Genomic DNA, 26,492 nt, shown 5'->3' with positions numbered 1-26,492 from the left:
CAACCTCAGTGTTCTTGGGACATCATTCGGTCTGAAGTGCCCTGTGTGATGTCATTGCAGACCCCACGGCAGCTCCACCTGAGCACATCACGTTCTCTCTCCATCTTCTCCTTTCTAGCCCAGTTGGTATATTTAAAGCAAGTTGCTTGTAGACAGAATAGTGAGTTTTGACTTTTTCAGTTCACACAGACAGCTTCCCGAGGGAGGACAGACTTTGTTTTCATTTGGGGTCATGTTATTGGGAGCAGCCTTGGGGACTCCGAAGGCCCCATCCAGACCTACTGTTGGTGCCACCTGAGCGTCATCTGGGTGACACCCAGGAGGCAGCAGCTGCAGTGCTGTGTGCATACCGTAGCTTGTCTCCCTCCAGTGGTACCTCAAGGTTGCTTTTATAATTTGAGTAAGCTATGGTGTTGCAGCCCCGTCTTCAGCCATGGTTCTGCTAGCCCCCGAAGGGGCCTTTCTCTGCTTCTCCGAGATCAGATATTTTTCTCACCTTGAAGTGTAATAGGGTTGGCCAGAGCATTGGTGCCCCACCCCGACCCCCATTATGGTCTTGCAAGGAACTGAGCAGCACTAAGCTTGTTGGGAAGACCCTGCTGCCTCACTGATACCTGCTGCAGGATGTCCAGGGTTTCCTCTTGATGGATACCTGGTGAAGATGCAGAGTCCTTTCAGCCTTGGGAAGTGTGCATGGGGCTAGTCACTCTTCTCTTCTGTATGGTCCACATCCATTTCCTGCTCATCTGACTGACTTGGGGAAGAGTCTGTTGAAGGTAGAGAGGTGATCCTGGACTGATCTGGGGCAGGTCCAGAAGCCTCGCTTCCTTACACTGTCCGTTCTTGCTTTTATCTCTGAGCATCGTTGACCTTTGGCTTTATAAGCCCGTGAGTGGCTAATCATTTTGGGATGGGTGCGTGAGCCGCGCTCCCTGTCATCTGTGGCTCCCGGACTCGCCCTTGCCGCGGTGTGATTCTTTGTGTGCCGGTTTTAGAAACTTCACCTGGAAATGTTGGCTGACCAGCCTCGGACCACCAAGTACCACAGCGTCATCCTGCAGAACAAGGAGTCCCTGAAGGACAAGGTCATCCTGGATGTGGGCTGCGGCACCGGCATCATCAGCCTCTTCTGCGCACACCATGCCCGGCCCAAGGCAGTAAGTATGTCTGCTCCCCATCTGTGCCCAGCCAGTGGTTTGCTTTCCACTCTAGGGAGGGAAGTAGGCCACTGGGCCATCTATGGCTGAGACTGTGACCTACCGTACGGGCTGTGAACAATTTAAATGGGACAAAACACAACCTCAGTGACAGAGATTCTGTCAGTGGGACACCTGTGAGACGCTGCCTTAGCTCACTATGGTTTTAAGTGGGTGCATAGCGCTGTGACGGGCTACACGTAGTTGACCCGCCCTGGTGCAGGCCCTTGGCTCCCTGATGTAGGCCTTTTTCTCCTCCCTTGTATGGCATATCTGTGCTGAGCTGTGCTGTAACCTCATGACAGCCTGACAGGGTAGCCAAGAAGCCAGTTAACAGGGCAGTGCTGACTGTTCCCATCCAGATACTCTCTTCCAGTTCTCCCGTGAGCATCTGTATGGCTGTCCCCAGGACATAGACATACTGCCTCTGTCTATCTTAGGATTGTTATTGCTGTGACCAAATACCATGACCAAAAAGCAAGTTGGGGAGGTTTATTCGGCTTATGCTTCCACAATGTTGTTCCTCATGAAGGAAGCCAGGACAGGGCAGGAACCTGGAGGCAGGAACTAATACAGAGGCCATGGAGGGGTGCTGCTTACTGGCTTGCTTCCCTTGGCTTTTCTTGGTCTGCTTTCTTGTAGAACCCAGGACCACACAGCCCAGGGATAGCACCATCCACAATGGGGCTGGGCCCCTTCCCCACTGATCACTGAGAAAATGGCTTACAGCTGGATCTCACGGAGGCATCCCCTCAACTGAGGCTCCTTTTTCTCTGCCGACTCTAGCTTGTGTCAAGTAGACACATGAACCCAGCCAGTTTCCTGTGTATGCTGTTCATTATTGTCCTGGGTACTTGTTTTGTGGCTACAGGATGTATGTGTCACATATGAGAGCCCACCTAGCAGAGCTGAGGTTCCGACCACCTGCAGTTGTAATGCATTTGTTGAGGAGGCTCAGGTAGAATAATCCGTGGTACTTTCTCCAGTATCCCATCCAGACTTCAGGAGCGCTTGGCCTGCCACAGGCCTCCGTTCACATCACAGAGTCCCCTGCCACCACCACTGTTTGTGATTTTTGAGAACAGAGGTCACATGCCTGTGTGTGTGTTCACATGCTAATGGACGCCCTCTCTACTGCAGGTGTACGCAGTGGAAGCCAGTGACATGGCCCAGCACACCAGCCAGCTGGTCCTGCAGAACGGCTTTGCTGACACAATCACTGTGTTCCAGCAGAAGGTGGAGGACGTGGTGCTGCCCGAGAAGGTGGATGTGCTGGTGTCTGAGTGGATGGGGACCTGTCTGCTGGTAATGCCTCAGCCTGTGGTGGTCTGTGGATGGTGGCGGGGTCTCATTTCTTCTGAACCTAGCACCCTGGGCCCATCTGAGGAATCTTGAAAAATTATGATTTATTGGGACTTTTTTTTTTTCTGCAGGGAGGTGGTTTTTAATTTATTGGATGATACTAGTTCAGTGTGGGGAATCTTTAACCAATTAAAAACAACAACAAAATGCTCCACACGTGAATGAATGTGACATTCTCCAGAGCTCTCCAGATCATCTGCTCTTCCCTAGGGAATCTGCAGACCTCCAGGGCTGGTTTCTCAGTCAGCAGTGTTTCCACCTTTGTGGCTCCTCTTGCTATAGGCTAGCCTTGGCAGTGTGAGACTCTCACTGAGCCTGTCATGTTCCCAGGCCTCACAGAAGGGATCAGACAGGCCTGGTTCATTTATCCACCATGACCCTCATTGCTCATACCATGTATGTGTATAATATCACTTCTTTCCAGGTGGCTCAGGTAGGAGGTGGTGTCAGCGGTGGTTATGTGTCTAGCTCTCTCCTGCTGGGCCTAGTATTGTGAGACCCAAGGCATTTTGTGCAATATCTCAGCCTGACATTTAGCCCTTCTGTTGAAGTCCAGAAAAACAATCTCTGGGTGGTAATTTGTGCCTCTGGTAAGATCCTTTGGTTGTTGACTGTGGCCTTGCTGTTTACTGTGCAGACATGGAGGGAGCGCTGGGTTGTCGTTGGGCCTGGTGGGATTGTTTTGTCAGAAGGTGGAAGTTTTTGAAAACTTGATGTCTATGATATGTGCTAATTTATTAATACCATCTGAAGATTCATAGGATGATGGGGGAAAGAGGGATGATGCAGTGGGCATAAGCCTTCAGCCTGAGACCTGCATTAATCCAGTAAATGTTCATTTAGCCACCACTCGCTGCTGCCCCAGCTGGAGAGGCAAGAGGAGGGCAGAGTAAGCCTGCCGCAGGAAGGTTCCTGCTACAGTCTATCTTGAATTGGCATTGGAGGAAGGAGAAAAGGAGCCTCGGAGGTCTAGAGAAGTGGAGGCCAGTTCCCTACTAAGGCTTGATCCAAAGACCTAGAACTCCATCTCTGGTGCCTACTTGGAGGCTATGTTGGGAACCCGACCTACAGTAGGGTCTAAGGAATGTTGCTTTCTTGATGAGGAGATATCAGGAGGCAGGGTCTCCAGTGGGGTGTGAGGAGGATGCTAAGCCTTGTGGTTGGCTGAAGAGAGGAGAGTGCTGGGGGTCAGCCTGTGTGTTAGCTAGATGGGGCATCTCTGGCGGCTTGGCGGGAAATGGAGACTGCTTTCTCAGGGCAGTAGGGCAGTAGCCAGAGGCCAGGGGTTTGCCAGCTCCTGGCAGCAGCCATGTTTTAGGGAGTGTTGGGACAGTGTCTGAGGAATCAGATTGTGTGCCGTTGAACAGCATTGATTGGGATGATTCTTTAAGGCAGAATAAGACAGGATATGTCAAGTTGTAAAAAGCAAACAAACAAATAAACAAACAGACTTAAAAAAAAAAAACTTGAAATGAAGGTCTAGCAAAATGGCCCAGCCGGTAAAGGTTCCTGCCACCAAGCCTGATGACCTAAGTCTGATCCCTGGATACTACAAGCTGGAAGGAGAGAACCAACCCTTAAGCTGTCCCTCTGCCTGTGTCCACACACACGTGTATACATTAATTAGTCCAGTTCATCAATTGCATTATCCTATAGAAACTGATGTAAGTAGGAATCGGTATTCAGAACCATTCACGATAGCTGGGTGTGGTACATATGTCTGTCATCATAACCCATGGTGCCTGGAAGCAGAACGATTATAATTTGAGGCTAGATTGGGCAATGTTCACAAAAGAAAAAAATGTTCAAATGAAAAAAGTTAGAAATAGGAGAAACAGTTATGACAACCCATATGATTGTTAAAAGAATGTATTTTATATATATATATATTTTTTTACTAAGCTGAATAACATGAGCTTAAAAAGACAGACTGGACAACATGCATTTGCCTTTGCCTCCCTGAAGTATGTGTGGCGGTGGCCTGACTTCCATCCCAGACATGATCGAGGGAGCCCCCGGTTGTCCTTCCCACTGTAGCTGCAGGTGTGGATCCGGGCAGATGCCAGGGAAGGTTGCCCCGGGCGGAGCTAAAGAAGCTCTGAGCCGGCCCTTAATTGAGTGTTCTTGTTTGAGGCCCCTCTGGGCACAGAGATTCAGCAACTTAGGTGACACAGACTCTGCTCCTCTGAAAGTCACCATTTCCCATGGTTCACTAAGATGCAATGAATAACCTAAATGGGCCTAGACCAGTGCAAGCTGTGTTCACACAAAACTGTCTGTAGGCACAGCTGTACAAATTCTGGTCATAATTACCCCAAACTACAAACGACTATAAACTTAAGCTGTTTAATGGATATGCTGGCAAATCCATACAAGCAGCCAGCCACAGCATGTGCTCCTGTGGGCAGCTCCAGTTACCTACACTGAGGCAAGGAGGCCAACCTCAGAAGGCTGTCCTTCACTGCAGGACTCCATTCAGATGACGGACAGTTTCCTGGATGCCAGGGCAAGAGGTGTGGCCGGCCACTAGTAGATGTGTCAACAGAGCTACTGCTTGTGCTGATTTGGCTGTTAGGGACACATCACAGGGGTACCCAAGTTCATGTAGATCATATACCTTGGCAGGGCAGTTCTACCAGATAACAGACAGTGAAATGTAAAGGTCATATCTGTTTCGTATGTGCACATACTTGTGACTGCGTGCGGGACAGTACTTGAAAATCATCCAGTTCCTACAGGGGCTGGGTTTTCTTGTGAATTTTCCAGAGTCTATAAATTCTTACGGTCTTTAGTTTGCTGTAAAACTTGGGTAGATTATTCAGAAAGCGAAGCCTTCCGCTGCTTCCCATCTGAGATGGCAGAAGGCAGAGGGACCTCTGGTGTTAGCCTTCAGCCCCTGCCCTGGCTCTCTCATTCCTGGGTTTGAACTAAGTTTAGGTGCAAAAGGAAGCCTGGTCTGTTTGTATTGGTCCTACTGAGTCCTAAAGGTGACAGACTTCGCTGGTGGACTTCCTGGGGGCTTGATGGGGGCAGGGTGGGGGTGGGGAAGAGGGAGCACCTGTGTTTCTAAGGGACCCACAGTTATGCGTTTGACCAGAGGGTTATGAACCTACAGGGAAGACTACAGATGAGCTAATCTTGTTTGTTATGTAGAGCCAGGCTACGCCTAGGTGGGTGGGCACTTTAAAATCTAATATCGAGGCTCCAAGTGTCAGTCTGGTGCAAGTGTGAGAATGTCTGTTGGTTGTAAGCTCACCTTGGATACCAGTTCAGGCCATGACGCATATGTGACATTTTTTTCACAAGAGTGTAGAACAAACCCTAGTTCTCACCTATGCTTCCCTGGCCCGGCTGGAATAGTTTCAGGGTAAGGCTGAAACTCCAGGATGGGCTGTGGCATTCTGGCTGTGGCGTGGGAGACCTCGGTAACAGGCCTGCATCTCTTTCTCCCGTGCAGTTTGAGTTCATGATCGAGTCCATCCTGTATGCCCGGGACACATGGTTAAAGGGTGACGGCATCATCTGGCCAACCACGGCCGCACTGCATCTGGTGCCCTGCAGCGCCGAGAAAGACTACCACAGCAAGGTGCTCTTCTGGGACAACGCGTACGAGTTCAACCTCAGTGCACTCAAGTAGGTGTGCGTGGCGCCACTCACAGGGTTGACCGCTTTAAGGTTGACCACTGTGTAGGTGTGTGTGAGACTGCTTGCGGGGCTGACCACTGTGCAGGCAGTTGATGAGGGTCTCAGTGTGTTTGAGAAGCACAGGTGGTCCTGTCTGTCAATCTTTATTTCGTGGAAGACACAGTTTCCCCTCCTTTATGAACGACACACCTTCCGTATCCTCCAGTGACCCAGAATGAACTCAGAAACGTTGCTGAGATTTTCTTGTTTCTGTCTTCTCTGCCTTCCCCTGCCTACCCCTCTTGACTCCTGAGGTGGTTATGTGTATGGGAAACCTGTTATAGGTGGGGAGATCTGTCTCCCTCTGCCTTCCCACCAGCCTCAACTATGGCAGCAATCTCCATTCTTGGATTCCTGGAGGAGTCTCTTCAGAACACAGGTAGAGCAAGCCAGCAGTCAAGGTTGACTTCAGCCTATATATAAGTAAAGTGGGACGTAAGTGCCCCCTCCCAGGTGAGTGGCTGGAGTGAAGGGCTCCTCCAGTGTCCACATTGCCCACCCTCAGAGTGAACTAAGCAGGTTCCTTTCCTAAGAAAGAATAGATGGAGGATTTCTTTACCCACAGTTTAATCTGTTAGAATTAGATGCGTTAGATGCAAAAATATGTAAAAAGAGTCTGGTCGTGGTAGTGCATGCCTTTAGCGCTCAGGAAGTAGAGACAGGTGGATCTCTCTGAGTTTGAGGTCAGCCTGCTCTACATTAGCAAGTTCCAGGCTAGCTAAGGCTACGAAGTAAGACTGCACCCCCACTCCCCCCAAAAGAACACACGAAAGGCGTAACCCATAAAGTCGAGCAGTTGAATAGAGGAAAGGGCAGCTGTGACATTGCATGTGCTGGGCCTGCTGGGAAAGGCTTTGTCTGTCCGGTTGTTCTTCCTCGTCCCTGGTCCACTTGGCTGACTCGCCTTCAGATGTCGGCTTTTACACCTTCCTCGGCAGACCTGGCCATTTCGACTCTAACACTGGTTTTCACTGTAACAGAACCTAATACAGCAAGCAGCTCCTTACCATTGAGGGGAAATATGGCAGAAGGAGCCCAGAGAGAACCTCACGCCCCAAGAAGGAGGCTCTTCTCTAGAACAGACCTTGGCATGGCGGGCGGGAGTGGGAAGAACCCTTCTGAGAGCAAGGCTGTCCTGAAACACAGGAATTAAGACCTCCTGAGATGACGCTTTGCTGGAGAGTGGACCCTGAAATGAGGAAAGAGTCCCCTATTCCCACTCCCACCCCTCCACTGAGAATGAGACTCTGTTCTAGAACAGGCCTGGAGTCAAGACGGAGCCTCCTAAAATGAATCTGCTCTAGAATGGGCCCTGAGACAAACCTTTTAACTTTTGGGGTGGTTTGAAGGAGAAACTGTCTTCTGTAGGCTCTGGTATCTGGATACTTGGTGTCTAGCTGGAGCACAGCTCGGGAGGTTTAGGAGATGCAGCTTTGCTGGAGGAAGTCTGTCACTGGGGGTGGGCTTTAAGTGCTGGTGGCCCCACCCCACTTACAGTTCACTTTCTCTACGAGCACTTACATTTGAAGATGTGAGCTCTCATCATCTTGACCCTGCTGATTTTCCTGCTACCTGCTTCCGTGCCTCCCAGCCATGATGGATTCTTATTCTTCTGGGGCCCTAAGCCCCATGAGCTCTTTTCCCTAAATCACTTTAGTCATGGTGTCTTAATACCATGCAATGCCAAGCAACAGAAAAATGACTGACACAGAAGTTGATACTAGGCAGTGGGCTGTTTCTGTGAAGAGTCTGACCTTCTTTGTTGGTTTGTTTGTTTATTTGTTGTTTGGGGAGTGTGAAAGACTGTGGAACTTTTGGAACAGAACAGCAACTGACTGCTTTAGGCAGAGCCTGCAGGGCCATCCTCAGCGGAACCTGGGAGACAGTGGTGCTGTAGTGACAGGATCGAAGGAGACTCTAGGGGCCTCCCCTGGGAGGTTTCAGAAGGAAGCAAGGACTTTAACAGTAATAAGAATAGAGGTCATTCTTGTTATGGTTGTCAAAGAATCTAGCCGCCTTCTACCCTTGTCTTCAGAACTTGCCTGAGACTAAAAGAAAAAGCAATGGACCGGTTTCCTTGGCGGAGGAAACTTGAGGAGCATAACATTGAATCTGTGGCATGGTTGTCATTGATGGCACTTAGGGGCAGGGTCTGTGATACAAAAGAACAAGCAGGGCAGATGAAAATACAAAGCATAGGTTTACAGAAAATAGAGCTGATGAAGTTAATGTTAGACCGAAGGCAGTGCTGGGAGAAAGGCTGTGGAGAGGCCTGCTCAGTCCTGGGACAAAAGGAAGAGTGCACTCAGAAGAACACCCACCCTGCCAGGCTTCCAGCCTGTGAAGGAGAACCTTCAGGGTCTTCTGCCCATATGGAGCAACAACCGAATAAACAAATAAATCAAAACTGCTGCTAATGTGGTCCAAGGGAGCCAGGATCAGTCCCAAGCTGGCAGCTAAACCTGACATTGTCATCTCTGGTGGTTTGAAGGAGGTGTGGCCTCATTGAAGGAGGTGTGCCACTGGGGTGAGCTTTGAAGTTTTAAGAGCCTACATCAGGCCATCACTCTCTTTGCCTGTTGCCTGCCAGCCAGGATGTAAGCTCTTAGCTACCACCCTATTGCTTTCCCCACTTGCCTGCTGCTGTGCTCCCCGACATGATAATCATGGACTAACCCTCTGGAACTGTAAGCCAGGGAGTGGAATATGGTTGTTTGAATGAAAAATGTCCCACAGGCTCTGGTATTTGAACACTTGGTGTCCAGTTGGTAGCACTGGAGTTGGGAACCCTTTGGATGTAGCCCTGTCAGAGGAAGTGTGTCACTGGGGGCGGGCTTTGAAAGATGCTAGCCTTGCTCCACTTCCATGAAACTCTGGTGGTTTGTATATCTTCAGCCCAGGGAGTGGCACTATTAGAAGGCTCTGTTGGAGTGGGCATGGTTTTGTTGGAGTGGGTGTGTCACTGTGGGCATGGGCTATAAAACCCTCATCCTAGCTGCCTGGAAGTCAGTATTCTGTTATCAGCTTTCAGATGAAGATATAGAACCCTCTGCTCCTCCTAACCATGCATGCCTGGATGCTGCCATGCTCCTGCCTTGATGATAATGGACTGAACCTCTGAACCTGGAAGCCAGCTCCAATTAAATGTTGTCCTTATAAGAGTTGACTTGGTCACGGTGTCTTTTCACAGCAGTAAAACCCTAATTAAGACACTCTTTCTGTTTCATGCTTACGTTTGTAAACGTGGGCTCCCAGCTTCCTGCTCTGCCTGCCGTGTCTGCCACACGCCTCCCCACCACGAAACACTCTAAACTCCTGTGGAGCCAAAATCTCAAGCAGACTCTGTTTTCCCATAAGTCATGCTTTGTCACTTTTTTTTTTTTTTAGTACAAGAAAATGATTTTTTTCTGATTTTTAGTTCCAGAAAGCTCACAAATCCACTGGAGTGTATGCAGATACACTCACAGCACAGCTGGGGAGCCAACAACTTGAAGTTTCTCTACAAAAACTATTCTGTTAATGTCACTTAAAAATCCAGACCACACGATATGCGTGGGCAGAAAGTCAGCTGAGTGTGTCTCCTGACACTAAAGTGTATTAAACAGCAAACAGCCAACAGCCAACCCTTACATGATTCACACCAAAATGATGACACCCAAAACTACGTTCCTTTTAAAGGACAGGTCTATCAGTAAAATATTATATTTCTTTAATACTCTGCCTGATGCTTCATACGCTATGAGAAAGCTAAATGTGAGTCTGGTCATCGGCTTCTTGGATGGGCCTTTCCCACTAGCTTTTATTAATCAGAGTCACAATTAGGTCATAAATAAACAGGTATATTATTAATCCCATGATTGAGGTTTAGGAAGAGGAGTTGTGAAAATTACTTGGATGCACAGCCAGGTTCTACAGCACCAACAGGAACTGCTCTCTGCTTCCCAAGCCTTCAATGCCCCGCAAGAGCAGCAGCTGCTAGTGATGGGGGGATGCAGTGAGCTCTACTCGGGAGCTTCCTTCCAAGAAGGGGAAAGGATTCAACAAAGTGGTGGGCTAGCACAGACCCTGAGACAGGCATCTGAAACTAGGACAATGTAGAGCGAGCCCACTGTCAACAGGCGCAGAGCCCACACTTCTGCCTGTGCTTCTCTCCCGAGCGCACCTGCCTCAGTCCTGTCCCAGAAACAAGGCTTATGTTCTTGGACTCCCACCAAAACCCCTAGAAACAACGCTGAGCACCCCTGAGCTGCTGACAGCATTGCTTCCTAACCCCGGTTTTCCACTAGAAAGGCACCAACTGCAATGGCAGAGGCAACCCGGGGCCTCAGGAAGGCTGCACACCCGTGTGACAAGCATTATGACTCTCAAGTGTAGCTTTCTAGATCCAATACCATGTGCTAGACAGTGCCCCACCTCACCGCTCCCCGAATAGAAAATCCTGTGCTTCTAATCTGAAGGCTCAGCAGTGAGGGGAGCATGGAGGTCATGTGCAGCCTGCTCAGTGCTGGCCCTGTGGCTCTGACCTGCTCATGGGCCACCTGTGTCACGGTGTTGTATCACAGCAACAGAAGAGTGATGCAGCACCTCATAGCCACAGGCCTCTTTAAAGACAGTAGCGACAGGTCCCACGGCCTTAGGTCTCTAGGTGTAGTCGGAGGAAGGTCATTTGTAATGAGGAAGGCTTCAGCAGTGTGTGGGATGTCGAAACGCACCTTAGTTCCCAGCGGGTGCTCTGAATTTCATAATGAGCATTAGCAGATATACCCAGGCTTTTCACGAAGGATCTGAAGGTAGGTGACTTCACTTCCTGGTCCGATGGACACCAGTCACTTGATCCTTGGAATGAGGCCTTTGGTCTCTTATAGCTGCCTCTACTAGACAGGTGTGGCAAGCTGTTCCTTCCCCTTGAAAGCAAGGTGGTGGTCTGGGAAACCCCTTTACCAAGCACAAGACACTACTGATTTCTTCAGGGAGGACGGACCATACTAGCCTCCGCTCCTATTGATACTTTTGGAGGGTAGGGTCCTGGGGCCAAAGCAACAGGCATTGTATTTATTTATTTATTTATTTATTTATTTATTTATTTATTTATTTATTTATTTATTGGTTTTTCGAGACAGGGTTTCTCTGTATAGCCCTGGCTGTCTTGGAACTCACTTTGTAGACCAGGCTGGCCTCAAACTCAGAAATCCGCCTGCCTCTGCCTCCCAAGTACTGGGATTAAAGGTGCGTGCCACCATGGCCCGGCTGTATTTAATTTTTTTAATCAAAAAATCAAAATAATAGAGAATGCAATATAAAAGCATCATGTCCTCCCTCATTAATTATGGAATCATTGTTCCCTCGTTCAACATCCCAAAGGGAACAGAGAGGGAATCGTCCTGCATATTGAGGTTCTCTGGTTCATCTAGAAAAACATGGTAACATGTTGAGAGCACTTTGGCTATACCCAGGCAGGAGTCATGGGTCAATAGACAAGGGAAAGCCTTGTGTTGGCCTCTGATAGCTTTCCTGTCTCCCAGTGTTTCACAGCAGCGAAGCAGATGGAAGCATCAGAAAGTGGTACCTGTATTTTATAGTCCACATATGGGCTTCCTATATGAGGGACCCTTAGCTTTGGCAACAGCAGTTGCTACTGCTCTCAACCTGAGATCCTTGGCTTTGAAGACTTGATACATCATTGCAATTCTCCAATTCTCCTCCAACTTGTCATAGTTGGCTTCCGAATGCTCGGGTCCCTATATTTGATGTGCTAAGGAAGGACCCCCTGACCAGCAGGCTCTGAGGGCCAACTAGAGAGGCTCAGCAAGGCTGCAGAGCAGATGAGCTCAGCTAGCAGGGGATGATCCCCCAGGCAGGGCCCTCAGCGCTCATATATTACCACCTGTATACTTACGACTAAATCCTGCCAGTGCCTCAAACCTTTTCTTTAACTCTCCCGCTAGGTCTTTAGCAATCAAGGAGTTCTTTTCGAGGCCAAAGTCTAATCATATCTTGAAGCCGGAAGACTGTCTCTCTGAGCCATGCACAATCTTGCAGCTGGACATGAGAACTGTGCAGGTCCCTGACCTGGAGGTGAGAGATGGGCGTGCCTCTGGCATTAAATTGCTGCACGAGACTCTGGGTATCCATAGCAGACATGCAGCAAGGGTCATGGGGGAGGGGAGGCAGTGGGGAGAGGGTGTCTTAGTGATGACTGTATCACACCAATAAATGAACCGTTTTTTTCCTTACGTTCTATTTTGGTTCTGTCTTTCATGTTTTTATATTCTTTATATTTAATCTCTTTACTGTCTTCAGTTATTCTTTTTTTTTAAAAAGATTTATTAATTTTATTTTATGTATATGAGTATACTGTAGTTGTACAGATGGTTGTGAGCCTTCATGTGGTTGTTGGGAATTGAATTTTTAGGACCTCTGCTCGCTCTGGTCAACCCTGCTCTCTCTGGTCGGCCCCATTCGCGTACTCCCTGCTCGCTCCAGCCCAAAGATTTATTTATTATACATAAGTATACTGTAGCTGTCTTCAGACGCACCAGAAGGTGGCATCAGATCTCATTATGAGTGTTTGTGAGCCACCATGTGGTTGTTGGGATTTGAACTTAGGACCTTTGGAAGAACAGTCAGTGCTCTTACCTGCTGAGCCATTTTGTCAGCCCCAGTTATTCTTTTATATTTATTTGATATTCTTGGCATCCTAAAAACCATACAAATTATATTCCATTTTTTTTTGTGGTCTCATAATTAAGTAACAATTTTTTTCAGCTGTTTACATCCTATCAATGACAAAAATTATTAGCACTTTCTCGTGGTTAGTTAGGTCCCATGACTGCTGGGTGGGCAAAGGGGTTTGGGATGGACATGGTCAGCAGAGCCCAAGCCGTGTGAGACTACCCACATGATCCAGGATGGCTTGCTCCTTTGAGGTTAGGGTTGGGTATTGGGATTGGCACTGGTCTGTGGCACCAACATGTTATCCTACGTTTGGGGGGCAGACCATGCGTGGTGAACTGCGATTTGACATCCAGAAGGCTGGGACCCTGCACGGCTTCACAGCTTGGTTCAGTGTGTACTTCCAGAGCCTGGAGGAGGGCCAGCCTCAGCAGGTGCTCAGCACAGGCCCGCTGAACCCGTAAGTGAGCCTACCTGGGGAGGTGGGGGGTGGCTGGGGGAGGTGGTGGGGCTAGCCAGGGGGATAAGGAGTGGATGGAAGCAAGCTGGCTTACTGTGTTCCAGGTGCCCTAAGCCAGCTGCCTGGCATGGTAAGGGATGCCTCTTACCTCTGCTTTGATTATTCCTCCATCAGGGGATTAGACTTCCTGAGAAGTTTCCCTAGTATAGAAGGGCATCCTAGGCTCTGTTCCCCTGACATCTCCTGACCCCTCAGCCATGAGGTTGGATAAATCACTGGGGTGGCATGATGCCATCAGGCCTCTCGAGTCAGCTGTGGATGCCCCACCCTCACCCCTGTGGTCCAGATGATGGAGGAGAGGAAGGACAGGGACAAGAGTGACTGGAACCAAAGATCACTCAGTCACTGTGCCCTTTCCTGTCCTCTGGGCCTGGGGACACAGAACCCAATGTAGTCACTCAGTTCGATGTGAGCCACCCAGGTGAACCTTCCTCGCCTTCTGAAACCCGAGCCATCTCTGTAATGTCCCCTCTGCTGCATCTGGAGCAGGGTGTCAGGGTCTGTGTTGTAGTTCTGATCCTGTAAAGACTTCAGATTGTAGGGTTGTCTGTGGGAGGGTGACACTGGGTAGCATGAGACTAAGCTCCGTGTCCCTAGGTTCCTGGGCAGGACAGGCTGTCAGTGCAGAGGACCTCATTGGGGCTGCCAGATGAGGCTTGTAGGTGACCGCTTGCTCCTGTCTTGCAGCACCACACACTGGAAGCAGACCTTGTTCATGATGGACGACCCAGTCCCGGTCCACACAGGAGATGTGGTCACGGGTTCTGTTGTGTTACAAAGAAATCCGGTATGGAGAAGGCACATGTCCGTCTCTCTGAGCTGGGTTGTCACGTCCGCACTCGATCCCACGTCTCAAAGAGTAAGATGCTTCTTAAGTTAGGCCCTGTAGGGGCCGATCTCAGGGAGAGCAGTCTGGGCCGATCTCAGGGAGAGCAGTCTGGGCCGATCTCAGGGAGAGCAGTCTGGGTGCTTATTAAGACCGGTTTCAGATGCATGTCCGCTGCTACATTTGCCCTAGCCTTTCCCGTGCCATTATAATCTTTACACAGGACAAAGGTGGTTATTAGATAGATCCCTCATTTCATATTATGGGAGGTGGACCGTTTAAGAGGGTAAATGGCTAATACTTACATAACGTAGCTGTTCAGAGAAGTCCTACGCCTGTCTGGGGTTGCTACCTGCTCACACGGGAGAGCCACGTGTGAGGTGTGAAGGACATATTCCATATGTGGAATGATCAGGAACTGCATAGAGTTGGATTGGGGGTCAGGCCTCAGGTCTTAAAGGGTTACGGGGAAATTAGAGCTCTGCTTTGGAATACAGCATTAATGTAGCAGAGAAAAGGAAAATAATGAAATGATTCTATTTTGTGGTAATTTTATATTGTGTCAAAATGTTTGTCATTTAAACATGGGCGCACAGGATGCTGCTCCACCCACTCCACCCGCTGTTAAATTATTTGGAAATGCTACATGCCAATCAAACAGAAATGGTGAATCGATTCTTTTTAATCGGATCTTTTACAGGTTGGAGAGAAGGTCTTTCCGATATGGAGGTGACAGTGAAGCAGGGCGTGGGAGTTGTGGTCACGGCATGCATCTCTATGGAAGAAGATGCACCTGGCCACCCACTGTGACATCCACACTCACCCCTTCCATGCTGACCCCTTCCCACCTGGCAGCTGACACCGGGCCCCTCACAGCTCACCCGCAGTGTCATGTCTCTCGTAGGCTGTGTATTTAGGTGTTCATCCTGTGGTACCCGTCGGCTGTCAGCGGTGACCGTGTTCCCAGCTGGGAGTAGTTGTAGATCCCCCAGACACACATTTCAGCCCGTGTACCTGTGACTGTGAAGTCCGCACCTTGTGTCAGTGGTGTCCTTGATGCCCTTTGCCAGCTGCTGTATACCTGTGGACTGTGACTTGCAGAGCTGTGCTCCAGTATGAGAGATAGCCATGCACCCGTGTCTCGGTGCAAGGACTGGAGGTGGCAGCGTGCCCAGTGGGCTCTGCATGGGTAGCCGCGTGTAATGTCTATGGGTAAATTATATGTGGGACTTAGTACATGCTCAATAAATATTTTCTAATGAACAAATTCATTTTGTTCTGTTTCTGTGCCTATATACTGTTTCTCATAAGCATGGGGTGGTGGTCTGGATAAAAATGACCCCCATAGGGAGTGGCACTATTGGGAGGTGTGGCTTTATTGAAGGAGGCGGGGCCTTGTTGGAGGAAATTCATCACTGGGGTGGGCTCTGAGGTTTCAGATGCTTCAGTGAGGCCCAGTATCACTCTCTCTTCCTGCTGCCTGCCTATCCAGATATAGAACTCTCAGATATACCTCTCCAGCACCACGCCTGCCTGCCTGCCTGCCACCACACTTCCCATTATGCCAACGAGGGACCAACCCTCTGAACTGTACTCCAGCCCAGTCAAATGCTTTCTTTTACAGAGTTGTAAATTTCTCATTACAATAATAAAACCCCAACTGAGACACAGGGGATTGAGACAGGCTAGGCTGCCTCCATGACAGGCTTCAAACTGGCAGTTCAGGAGATTAGGCCTAAATCCCTGTTTCCAAGAGCTAGGCAAGTCCAGGCCCGGCCCCTGGCCTGAGGCAAGGACAATGGGGTATCAGCAGTTTCCAGACTTTCTCAGTAACAGTTTCCAGACCCCATTCCCCAGCAGTGGTTCTGGGATGTCCCTAGAGATAGAGCCAAGAGATTAAGATAAAAGTCACCTACCACTCCCGTGAGTTCCCCTAATGCGCCTTCAAGTTTACTCGGTGCCTCCATCTTGGAAGGTGGTAGACCCCAGCATGTTGGACTTCTGCAGAGGGAAATACTCTTTGCTTTTGTTTACTATTTGAGTCTAGGGTATCGTTCTTCAGTGAATTATGGATCCTTACAGGATTGCACATTACACATTATTGCCTTGTAACATTTCTTAGTATTACATGTAAATTTGTGGGCTTTTTTAAAAATTGTTTTGATGTTTAGAATTTTCTTTTAAAGTATACTGTTGCCCCACCCCCAACCCCCAAAGTCCAACACGTCATTGTTGAGCTGGAGCCTCATGCCAGGCATGGAGCTGCATACCTTATTCTCAGCTCTCAGGAGGCAGAGGCAAGGAGCTCTCAGTGAGTTAAGAGACCAGCCTGGTCTACTTACCGAGTTTCAGGCCAGCAAGAGCTGCATAGTGAAATCCTGTCTCAATAATAAACAAGGCAAAACCAAAAAGACACAAGTGCACACAGGACACATACCCAGGTTGAGACACAACCACACGCAGAGGCACCATGATCTCCATCACGCCTCTGGCATGTGAGTAGAACCACGTGTCATGGAGGAGAATGCCATGTTTTCTTCATTTGGTTCGGTCATTTTGTGGTCAAGCACTTTGAGAAAAAAGTTAGCCTTCAACTTCTGAGGATCACAATTGTTCCTGATTCATCGGGATGCATTCTAAGAGGGAGAATATAAGCCAGGTGGTGCTAGCGCACGCCTTTAATCCCAGCACTCGGGAGGTAGAGCCAGGTGGATCTCTTGAGTTTGAGGTTAGCCTGGTTTACAGAGTGAGTTCCAGGACAGCCAGGGTTGCACAGAGAAACCCTGTCTGAATTCAGGGGGACAAAGGAGACTGTGGCAGTTTTAGACACCCCGTTTCAACAACAGTCCTGCTTCATCCAAGGCCACCGAGGAGGTATTTCAGTGAGTGTTTCTGGTAGAGACTCTTAGATGCCAGCTGTCCCTGTTTCAGTCGGGTATAGTGGCCTTCCCAAGCCCCTGCCCATCATCCCTCTTCCTGAATCATTTTGGTATCTTTGTAGAAGCCTTCAGAGAAAAATGCACCATGCGTCCCGAATGTTGAGTCATAAGAGTTGAATCAGGAAGTGTCTCTTCCATTTAGAGCTGGATTCATCCCAGATGCAGAGCAAAACAAAGTCTGGAGTACATGTGCCCAGGAGTGCCTCTTCCCCCTATGACTAGATGCTGTATTACTTAAATGTATGGTCCTGGGTACTGCAGGCAATAGAGGAGTAAGCCTTTATCAGGAATGTTACCTGTGTCATCTTCATAAGCATCCTGCCTCAGTCTTCCTAATGCTGGGATTACAAGATTGAACCATCACACATGGCCTGACCAAATGTTACTTAAACATGTAAATAATTACATGCTGGAGAATAAAGGCTGTTCTGGCCCGCGGGACAGTCTAACAGGGTCCGGGGAACCACCTGTGGAGAGAATGGGAGGCGAGAAACACAAAGAAGGACAGCAAGTCTGATTGATCAAGCTGTAAAATTTTTATTGTTCCCAGGCAGGTTTTATGCCCACAGAAGCAGGGGATGGGAGGGGGATGAGGCAGAATCGCTTTGTTTCTGGGAGTATGCACCTGTTCCCAAAAGCAGGATATTGGCTAGGTAAAAAGTTCAGCAGAAGGAACAGAACAGAATGGGTTGCTAGGTACCTGTCCACAAGATCTATAGCTATTTGTTCTTAACTGGGGGTAGTACTTTCCTACAGAGGCCTCAACTTTTCCCACAGAAATCTCAACTAAGCTAGTACTTTTCCACTAAGGCCAAGACTTTGTAAGTAAGCACTTATGGTTGACAAGGCAGTTAACATTCAAACAGGGTTGCTCCCAACAAAAGGCAAGCGGTGTGTGGATTCTATCATCTCCCCAATAGCTTTACCACATAGACATATTTATTACACACACACACACACACACACACACACACCGTTTGGGACCAATTTTTCCTTGGCAACCTTAAATCATTACCGTTCCTACTTACAGAAGAGTTCTAAGGCTCAGTGCTCCCATGCAGAGTCTGGAAGTTAACCATGATGACAGTCAACAGTCCTCAATCCCTGTTAATCCTTAACAGTCCTTAGCTGATACACACTTTTCCCAGAACAGATCTCCTTTATCCAAGATTCTCTTTGACCTATCCCGCCTTGTTCAGATTTTCTTAAAAGGACCACAAACTTGGTTATTAAAAGATAGTATTAGCTGGGCGGTAGTGGCGAGTGCTTTTGATCCCAGAACTCTGGAAGCAGAGGCAGAAGGATCTCTGAGTTCAAGGCCAGCCTAGTCTACAGATTGAGTTCCAAGACAGCCAGGCTACACAGAGAAACCTTGTCTCAAATTCTGCTGTTTTTCCCCCGAACTTGCCAGTAGATGGCACATCTTTCCTCCCAGACAGGAAATTTCCAGTCTTACCAATCCACTCTTGGAGCCACACACCTGGCTCCTCCCGCTGGTACCTTTTCCTCCCCGGGCTCTATACCGGAGGGTCGTTTCCTAACCTTACCTGGGCCCCTAGCCCCGACCCGTTTCACATGGCAAGATCCCCGGAACCTAGACATGATCCCGGGTGCTGGGACTCCCGCCCCACTGCCGGGGGACAGATGGGGTACGGTGGGCCACTGCTCCCTGCTCAGTTTGGGCCTCGGCGGGCAGATTGTGTCTGCTCCGCTTTGCAGCTGGGTTCCTTCCACTGGCCACCTCACTGCCTGTTCTGTGGCTTTCGGAAACACAGGACCCCTTTATAGGGCTCCCTTCCCCTGTTCTACAACCTTTATCATCTGACCCACCTCTTCCAGATTCCTCCTCTTCCCCCAACCTCAGGCAGGTCCGTGTTCATCCCATCTACATCCATACCCTGACCCCATCCGTATTTAACGCATTTTGTGTTCTGGTTCTATTATTACCCTTCGTTTGTTCCCCTCTGTTGCTATCACTATGCCTCCCGAGAGACATATCCAGTTTCCCTAACCTCCCTCATCCAACTCCATCCATGGTCTCACCAAGGCCCAGACTCGACTCAGGTCCCAGTCTTTGATTGTCTGTCATCTGAGCCACAGATCCCTCCTGGGGCCGAGGGCAACGACTTAGAGGAACAGTATCGCCCCTTCCTCATAGATCTATATTCCTTTCTCTCAGACTCCACCCCCCCAGCCCACCCCCACCTTAGCCCTTAGCCCTAACTGCTCCCCCCTGGAATTTGTCTTCCGCACCCCATCGTATGACCTGGGATGGTTGCCAGTAACTCCTGTACGAGAGGATGAGGTTGGAGCACGAAGTCATAATCATAGCTGAGGCCTCTTTGCCACTGGGTTCCAAGATGCGCTCAGGATAAACTTGTTAGTGACTCCATCAACTTCAGTGATGACACACTGCTACGTAGAAAAATAGATACGATGATACAACTGCCTTCTTCTTTTGTTTATTTTATTTTACTTTTTTTATGTCTATGGGTGCATGCCCTATTCTAGNGTGTCTGAAGATAGCTACAGTTTACTTATATATAATACATAAATGAATACATAAATCTAAAAGAAAGAAAGAGAGGGGAGTAAGATCCTCTGGAACTGGGGTTCACAATCATTCTGAGCAGTCTTCATGTGGATGCTGGGAATTGAACTCAGATTCTCTGGAAGAGCAGCCAGAAGCCAATGCTCTTAACCAATGAGACATCATTCCAGCCCCACATATGCCTTTTAGGTAAACAGGCATGATGAAGAGAAAGAATGATTTCAGAAAGAATAAAGACCCCGTGCACTGCTGAGGGCTCTAGCACCAGAGAGGAGGGTGGCAGAAGAGGGCACACAGGTGGCTGCTAAATGATCCTTTATGCTTTGCTAGGTTTTGTTTGTTTGTTTGTTTGTTTTAAGATTTATTTATTATTATATGTAAGTACACAGTAGCTAGCTGTCTTCAGACACACCAGAAGAGGGCGTCAGAACTCATTATAGATGGTTGTGAGTCACCATGTGGTTGCTGAACTCGGGTCCTTTGGAAGAGCAGTCAGTACTCTTACCTGCTGAGTCGTCTCACCAGCCCCTCTTTTGTGCCTTGTTCTGTAATGACGAAGAACGCGTGATTTTAAAACTGCTATCTTAGATGGGTGGGCTGAGACGTTAAACTGGAATGGAACATGGTTGGTTTTAGGAACTTCTGCAGAATTAATCCCCCCTAATTACTTATCACCACCAGGGGGCGCGCTGGCTGCTTGTTTCAAGAGCTTTTGACAAATAGTTACATTTATCATTCCTGGCAGCCCCTCAAATTTATGTTTTACTAAACACAATGAGGTTTTCACTGAAATGTTTTCCTCTTTTGACCTAATCTCCAAGAGGGAGGACCACTAACACAAATTTTACTATGCAGATTTCTTCCCAATAAATGTGCAAAGAGGCTTGAATGGGTAGCAAGCCAGAAAGCAGCACCCTTCCATGGCCTCTGCATCAGCTCCTGCCTCTGCAATCCTGCCCCGTTAACGGTCCTGTCCTGACTTCCTTCTGTGATGAACAGTAACATGGAAGTGTAAGCCAAATAAACCTTTGCCTCCCAACTTGATTTTTGGTTATGGTGTGTCGTTGTAGCAACAGAAACCCTAACTCAGACAAGTGGTGAGGTATTGTTGACAGATCTAACCCTGTTTTGCAGAGGGTTGTGGAAGGACTTTGGAACTCTGGGCTAGAAGAACCATTGAGCGTTGAGGCATGCAAAAGATGGAGGATTGCCTTGTGAAATTCCAGAGGGATGTTCAAAGTCTATCACGGCTGTTTGCTGTTTTGAATTAAGATTCTGTCATTCTGGTCAGCTGAGGATAAAGAGACAGCTTCGGTTATAATTAACAAGAAACCTGCACCACTGACCCGAAATCTTTGTGTTCCTGGGACTTGGTGCTGGCCAGCTGGAGCTAAGAAATTAGTGGTGACTAAGAGAAGAGCAACACAAGGTGAAATCTTCTGGGAAGTGCTTCCTGAGGGCATAGAGGAGCTGTGTTCTAGAGGCGGCCACCGTCGTACCTCGTGTTGGTGGCTCACTTTGTGATGTGTAAGAGTCACCCAGGTGGTACTGGTTTGAAGGCATGAAGGGTTCCTGGAGAGCAGCTGAAGCTTGGCACTGTGAGGGGCCAGGAGAGGCCATTGGTGAAGGTGCAGTCACAGTGGCAGTTGAAGGTCCAGGATTAAAGGGGTCATGCAGAGAAATAGAGGGTTGGCAGCATGAAGAGAGCCTATGAGAGGCCATTGGTGAAAGTGCAGCCCAGTTGCAGCAACAGACCCCAGTGTTTTGGAAATGCCAATACCATGGGATGACCACCAAGAACAGCAGCAGCAGTGGAGTGGAGCCAGCCAGAGCCTAGAAGACAAGCTGTGTGTGCTGCAGACGGCAGACCCAAACCCGTTGGAGGAGCCCGGAAAATAGTGAGTGAATCTCAGATATTAGACATTGAGTTATTTACATTCTTAGAGTTTGGGTTTGCTTTGTCCAGATTGTGACTGTGCCCTGGTTCTTCCCTCTTGAAGAAGGTATTTAATTTAAATTTGATTTTTACAGGAGCCCACACTGAAAGACTTTGAACTTTTCAAAGAGATTTTGGGTTTTAAGGGAGGTTGGATATTTTAAAGAGACTGGAATTTTAATGTGCTTGAATTTGTAAAGAGTGGAGAACTTTTAAAGTTATTTATGTTTTTAATGTGAGATCTTGGGGGATGAGTAAGAAAAAGGTTATGGCTTAAAAGGTATGTGTTTGTGTGTCAAGTTGACAAGGGGGTCACTTGTGCTGGCTGGTTTTGTGTCAACTTGACACACAAACTAGAGGTATCTAAAAGGAGGGAGCCTTAGTTTAGAAAACGCTTCCATAAAGTCCAGCTGTAAGGCATTTTCTTACTTAGTTATTGATGGAAGAGGGCCCATTCCATTATGGATGGTGTTATGCCTGAGCTGGTGGTCTATAGAAGGCAGACTGGGGGCTGGAGAGATGGCTCAGCAGTTAAGAGCACTGGCTGCTCTTCGTGCGGTCCAGAGCTAAATTCCCAGCAAACACATGGTAACCCACAACCATCTAAAATGGGAGCTGACGCCCTCTTCTGGTGTGTCTGAAGACAGCTACATATACACATAAATAAATACATCTTTAAAAAGCAAGCAAGCAAACAAGCAGACGGAACAAGCCATGGGAAGCCAGGCAGTAAGTAGCAGCCCTCCATGGCTTCTGCACTGGTTCTTGACTCCACGACTCTGCCTGTGTGAGCTCCTGTCCTGACTTCCTTCAGTGATGAACAGCAATGTGAAAATGTAAGCTGAAGAAACCCTTTTCTCCCCAACTTGATTTTTGGTCCTGGTGTTTCATCAAAGCAATAGAAACCTTGACTAAGACAGCCGTTGGTTGATATCTCTGGCAGGCCTGCTCTTTTCTGAAGGAAAATGGAGAAGGAGTGGATCTGGGGGAGAGGAAGGGGGTGGGGTGGAGCTGGGAGGAGTTGGGGGGAGGGGAAACTGTGGCTGGGATGTATTGCATGAGGGAAGAATTTTTAAGAAAGTGTACAGTCAATGACCATGTTCTTTATAAAAGGTACAATTAGGAAAAACTTAAAATATGATATTTATTAAATAAATTATGCTGCATATATTATGTGACAGTTATTGAAATAGTTAAAGATCCTACTAATGTAGAAGATGCCCACAAAAGTATCACTGTTATAAAACATGAATATACACTCTCGTTGATATAAAATCTTATATGATTACGTGTTGTAGAAATATTTAATCACAATCTGGGGTTTCTACCCTGCCTTTGGCCATTTAGTTCACAGATAAAAGCCTTTATAATTATAATAAGCCTTAATCAGCACACAAGCTGGGCAGATATCTATCCTCTATGCTACTATGTCTATTCCCTAGCCAATAATCCCATTATATAATGTGCCATGTTTCATCTGGGCTGCTCTTAACTCCAGGTAGCCGACCCACATGACCATGCTTCCATGCCTCACCTAATCCATAGTGGCTTCCTCCTCTCCCACCTTCTCCTCCCCCTCATGATTCTCCCCAACCTCAAGCCCAGGAACACTAAACTCTGCCTAGGTCTCTTCTGTCCAACTATTGGTTGCCGGCATCTTTATTCACCAATCAGAAATAATTTAGGGGCAAGGACACATAGTGTCACTTGGGTCTACGTGCAGACTCTCTCATCTCTTGGACAACCAGGTCTTGGGGGCCTGTTCTTAGCATTACAATACATAGCAAAGATTAAACCTCAACATTTATATAAAAGTTTTCTCTGTGACAAGTGGTAGTGTTTGAAAAAAAAGTTTAAGAAGCAATGATATATAAAGCATCATGGTCCTGCTTGGCGCTGCCTGCGAGGTGGCTGCCATCTGGTATCATGGCCACCATTTTGTGGTATCATGGCTGCCCTCTCGCCTCTGGTGAAGCCCAAAAGCAAAAAAAAAAAAAAAAAAAAAAAAAGAACAAGAAGTTCATCAGGCACCAGTCAGACCGACATGTCAAAATTAAGCAAAACTGGCAGAAACCCAGAAGTATTGACAACAAGGTTCAGAGAAGATTCAAGGGCCAGATCTTGATGCCCAACACTGGTTACAGGAGCAACAAGAAAACCAAGCATATTTGACCCAGCAGATTCCAGAAGTTTCTAGTCCACAATGTCAAGTAGCTGAAAGTGCTGCTGTTGTATAATGTGATAGTTTCTATGTGCTCGGCCTAGGGAGTGGTGCTATTAGAAGGTGTGACCTTGTTGGAGTGGGTGTGGCCTTGCTGGAGTGGGTGTGACCCTGTTGGAGTAGGTGTGTCACTGTGGGCCTGGACTATAAAACCTTCATCCTAGCTGCCTGGAAGTCAGTCTTCCACTAGCAGTCTTCAGATGAAGGTGTAGAACTCTCAGCTCCTCCTGCGCCATGCCTGTCTGGACACTGCCATGCTCCTGTCTTGATGATAAGGGACTGAACCTCTGAACCTGTAAGCCAGCCCCAATTAAATGTTGTCCTTATGAGAGTTGCCTTGGTCATGGGGTCTGTTCACAGTAGTAAAACCCTAACTAAGACATGGGACAAGTCCTACTGTGCTGAGATTGCTCACAATGTTTCCTCTAAGAACCGAAAAGCAAAGCCATCATAGAAAGAGTAGCATAGCAGGCCTTGGGGGTCACCAATCCCAGTGCCAGGCTACGCAGCAAAGAAAACGAATACATGGCTTGCATGCATGTTTTGTGTTTCAATGAAACCACAAAAACTGAAGAGAAAAAAAAATCAAAGTTCCAACCAATAGCATGCCTTGAAGAAAATTACATCCAGTTGTGTGATGGGTCTTTTCTGCTTCAGTTGCTCAAAGGAATTGCATCTTCTCTAGGCTGGCTTGGCTCATGGGGATTTGAAGACCACACTCTGGCGCATTTCTCCAGCTCTGTTCTCTAGCATCCTTTCTGGCTTCCTGCTAGCAGTGTGGAACCACTTGTGTATTACATGAATTACATATTACATAATTACATAATATTTTTTAAAATAATTTTTAAAAAATTTATTGGTTATTTTATTTATTGACATTTCAAATGTTATCCCCCTTCCCAGTTTCCCCACAAACTCCCTATCCCCCCTATCCCTTCCTTTATAAAGAGTGCTCTCCCACCCACCCATTCACTCCTGTCTCAGTGCTCTAGCATCCCCATACCCTGGGTAATTGAGCCTCCACAGGACCAAGGGGCTCACCTCCCAGTGATGCCCAATAAGGCCATCCTCTGTTACATATCCAGCTGGAGCCATGGGTTCCCCCCATTGTGTACTCTTTGGTTGGTGGTTTAGTCCCTGGGCATGTTTGGGGGTCAGGTTGGTTGATATTGTTGTTCTTCCTGTGGGGTTGCAAACTTCTTCAACTCCTTCAGTCCTTACCTAACTCCTCCATTGGGTTCCCAGCTCTCAGTCCAGTAGTTGGCTATGAGCATCTGCATCTGTATTGGTCAGGCTCTGGCAGAGCCTCTCAGGGGACAGCTATACCAGGCTCCTGTCAGTGAGTGCTTGGCATCAGCAATAGTGTCTGGGTTTCGTGTCTGCAGATGGGATGGATCCCTAGGTGGGGCAGTCTCTGGATAGCCTTTCCTTTGGTCTCTGCTCTACTCTTTGTCCCTGCATTTTCTTTTGACAGGAGGAATTCTGGATTAATATATTTAACGTGGATGGGTGTCCCCATCCCTCAACCAGGGGCTGTGCCTATCCACTGGATATGGTCTCTACAGGTTCTTTCTCCCCCTGTGTTGGGTATTTCAGCTAATATCCTCCCTGTTGGGGCCTGGGAACCTCTTGGGTCCTTGGCATTTGGGACTTTCTAGTGGCTACCCCGTTCCTCCTCTTCCACTGCTACACACCTCCTTTCAAATTCCTGACCCTCTGTACTCCTCCCCCATCTCCTCCCATATCTGAACTGCACCCCTCTTTTCTCTCCCCTCCTCTCTCCCTCCCTGATCCCTCTCTCCCTCTTCTTTCCAAGATTATTTTCTTTCTCCTTCTGAATAGAACTGTAGCATCCACAAAGTGGTCTTCTTTCTTCTTGGGTTTCATATGGTCTGTGAGTGGGTATTCTAAGCTTCTTTTGACTAATATCCACTTATCAGTGAGTACAAACCATGTGTGTTCTTTTGTGACTGGGTTACCTCACTCAGGATGATATTTTATAGATCCATTCATTTGCCTAAGAATTTCATGAATCCATTGTTTTTAATAGCTGAGTAGTACTCCATTGTGTAAATGTACCGCATTTTCTGTATCCATTCCTCTGCTGAGGGACATCTGGGTTATCTCCAGCTTCTGGCTATTATAGATAAGGCTGCTGAGAACATAGTAGAGCATGTGTCTTTGTTATATGTTGAAGCATCTTTTGGGTATATGTCCTGGAATGGTATAACTGGGTTCTCAGGTAGAACTATTTACAATTTTCTGAGGAACCACCAGACTGATTTTCAGAGTGGTTGTACCAGCTTGCCATCCAACCAGCAACAGAGGAGTGTTCCTCTTTCTCCACATCCTCACCAGCAGCTGCTGTCACCTGAGTTTTTGATCTTAGCCATTCTGACTGGTGTAAGTTGGAATCTCATGGTCGTTTTGATTTGTATTTTCCTGATGACTAAAGATGTTGAACAATTCTTTAAGTGTTTCTCAGCCATTTGAGATTCCTCAGTTGAGAATTCTCTGTTTAACTCTGACCCCATTTTTAATAGGGTTATCTGGCTCTCTGGAGTCTAATTTCTTGAGTTCTTTAT

General features: G+C 47.8%; 1 protein-coding gene and 1 pseudogene across 2 annotated transcripts in view; both read left to right on the top strand.

The window, feature by feature from the left end:
• Positions 1-15,527, top strand: part of Prmt2 (protein arginine methyltransferase 2) — a 29,779-nt gene extending 14,252 nt beyond the window's left edge. The window contains exons 5-11 of one of the 2 annotated variants that reach the window (XM_021173876.1): positions 996-1,157; positions 2,337-2,501; positions 6,016-6,191; positions 12,188-12,317; positions 13,238-13,374; positions 14,122-14,293; positions 14,961-15,527. In XM_021173876.1, coding sequence (XP_021029535.1) covers positions 996-1,157; positions 2,337-2,501; positions 6,016-6,191; positions 12,188-12,317; positions 13,238-13,374; positions 14,122-14,293; positions 14,961-14,993 — 975 coding nt within the window. In that variant the 3' untranslated portion in view covers positions 14,994-15,527. The remainder of the gene's footprint in view (positions 1-995; positions 1,158-2,336; positions 2,502-6,015; positions 6,192-12,187; positions 12,318-13,237; positions 13,375-14,121; positions 14,294-14,960) is intronic. The other variant, XM_029482901.1, reaches the window with a different exon arrangement.
• An 8,107-nt stretch (positions 15,528-23,634) lies between these two features.
• On the top strand, positions 23,635-24,670 carry LOC110302706 (annotated as a pseudogene).
• The last annotated feature ends 1,822 nt before the right edge of the window (positions 24,671-26,492 follow it).

Source organism: Mus caroli, chromosome 10 (assembly GCF_900094665.2).
Source record: "Mus caroli chromosome 10, CAROLI_EIJ_v1.1, whole genome shotgun sequence".
Classification (NCBI taxonomy): domain Eukaryota; kingdom Metazoa; phylum Chordata; class Mammalia; order Rodentia; family Muridae; genus Mus; species Mus caroli.
The sequence above is the reverse complement of the archived record's forward strand: the minus strand, read 5'-3'. Positions and strand labels throughout refer to the sequence as shown.